Raw genomic sequence first — 2,172 nt, 5'->3', positions numbered from 1 at the left:
AGCTTCTCTGCCCTGTCCAAAGCCTCCCCGCCCTAACCGTCTCCTGAGTATCCGACCAAAGTACCTCTTTCTCACGATGTCGTGCTCCCTGCAAACTCCTCCGACCTGGTATGCCTCTCATGCACCTCTATTTGCAGTTTGGCTATTTGGCGACTTTTGCAGCCTGGAAAAGAGATAATAATATGAATATACAAGAGCTTCGTTCTGGTAGACGAATAAATGGAGATGAATTATGTATAATAATTTGCTAAGTGAAATCGCCGAGAGGTAATGTAAACGAAATCGACTATTAGTGTCCTTCAGCCAATTCATTAACATGTAGCTTTCTTCTTGCTTGGACGGCCAAAATTGGTAAAAATGAAGTTCAGTTTTAAGGAATGTTTGCACTCTTTAACTCTGCAGTTTATTTCAATCAATCAATCAATCACTTTTTTTCAGCTTCTTTTACAAAACTGAGGGTGGCAAGAAAAAGCAGTCATTACGACCGCTTGACAAGCCTCGCCACCCCTACAAAGAGGCAGTTTGGTAGCGACTGTGATGGTTACATACACTTGTAACAACGCAAAGGTACATGGAAAGACAAGGCGTGTAAAATACATGCTCAAAAGGAAATATTTTTTTTTTGAATACGTGCATAAAAAGAAACTTTTTTTTTTCAAATACATGCATGAAAGGAAACTTTTTTTTATTAGCATGGACAAGTAGTATTTCCGCACAACAGAATAAAGGTTTTACACAAAATTTACAGTTCAATTCAATAGAGTTCTATACATGGGTACACATACTGTGGCACCTAGCTTGAAAACACATTTCGAATAGCCGAGACAGACATGCTGTGTAACGTGTCGTAAAATGGCGTGTTCAAGTATTTCGGAAGAACGTATTTTAGTGTGGAAAAGCCATAATTTGTTCTGCATCGTGGTAATGAATAGATCATACGCTGTCGGGTCACATACGGTGTCCGATGTGGTGTAAGTGTCACAATGCCGGAAAAAAATGCGTCGTCTTCGGCTATTATTTTTTTATAGAACGATGAAAACCTGTAATCGAACATTCTTGTTACGGGTATCATTCTGTATTGCTGGTAGATAGGACGTGTCGGAGCATCATACGGTACATTAGCAATTACGCGAAGTATTCTTTTTTGCAGTACTAGAAGCTTCTGGATGTTGGATGCTGTGGTTTGTCCCCATACAAGGAAGCAATACGATACATAAGAATAAAAGAACGCATAGTACAGGTTAAGCTTGGTTTTGGCGGGTAGAATATGTTTATTCCGCGAAATTATCCCAATATATCTGGAAAGGGATAGGCACACTTTGCTTACGTGGGCGTCCCACGACATAGTAGCAGCAAATACCACTCCGAGTAATGTGAAGGTTTCCACGTACTCAATGGGGGCGTTGTCGAAATAGAGTGGTGGCACACTGCCTATATGCTGCCCCTTCGGATGGAACAATAAAGCTTTAGTTTTTAGTTTGTTTATTTTTAATGACTTCAAAGATGACCACTCAGATATTGATGACAAAACTTTATTTGCGCTGCTAGTTAGTTCTTTAATGTCAGGTGAGGACAAAAATAGACTGGTGTCGTCAGCATATATGATGTATTTAACTAAATTACTGATGTTGCATACGTAATTAATATATATGTTGAATAGGAGTGGCCCCAGAAGGCTGCCCTGGGGCACGCCGTTTGTGATTGCTAACAAGTCCGAAGAGCAGTGATTTAAAGCGACATACTGGCGACGAGCACTGAAATACGATTGAATGAGACAGAGGGCGTGGCCACGTATACCGTAGTGGTCGAGTTTTTTAAGCAGAGTTTCGTGATTCAGTGTATCGAATGCTTTGCTAAAGTCTACAAAGACGCCTAAGGTGAGGTGTTGAGCTTCGAAGTTATTTAATATGTATTCTTTTTGATCAAGCAGAGCATGCTCAGTTGATCTATGCTTGGTGAATCCATACTGACAGTTGGCTATTACACAGTGCTTCTGTAGGAAATTGTAGTATCGTCGATGCATTATTCGCTCTAGCCCCTTGGAGAAAAATGGTAGTACAGATATTGGCCTGTAATTTCCTAGAACGTTTTTATCACCTTTTTTATAAATAACCACAACTTTGGCCACCTGCATGGCAGCGGGAAAACGTCCTGTGCGAAGCGCGGTATTGT

General features: G+C 40.6%; 1 protein-coding gene across 1 annotated transcript; it reads right to left on the bottom strand.

Annotated features, from left to right (window-relative positions):
* Positions 1-793: 793 nt before the first annotated feature.
* LOC144103353 (uncharacterized) lies at positions 794-1,360 on the bottom strand. Its single transcript, XM_077636095.1, has one exon. It carries the CDS (start codon positions 1,343-1,345, stop codon positions 794-796), a length of 552 nt encoding a protein of 183 aa, XP_077492221.1. The 5' UTR covers positions 1,346-1,360.
* Between the last annotated feature and the right edge of the window lie 812 nt (positions 1,361-2,172).

This window comes from Amblyomma americanum, chromosome 9, assembly GCF_052857255.1.
Source record: "Amblyomma americanum isolate KBUSLIRL-KWMA chromosome 9, ASM5285725v1, whole genome shotgun sequence".
Lineage (NCBI taxonomy): Eukaryota > Metazoa > Arthropoda > Arachnida > Ixodida > Ixodidae > Amblyomma > Amblyomma americanum.
The sequence above is the reverse complement of the archived record's forward strand: the minus strand, read 5'-3'. Positions and strand labels throughout refer to the sequence as shown.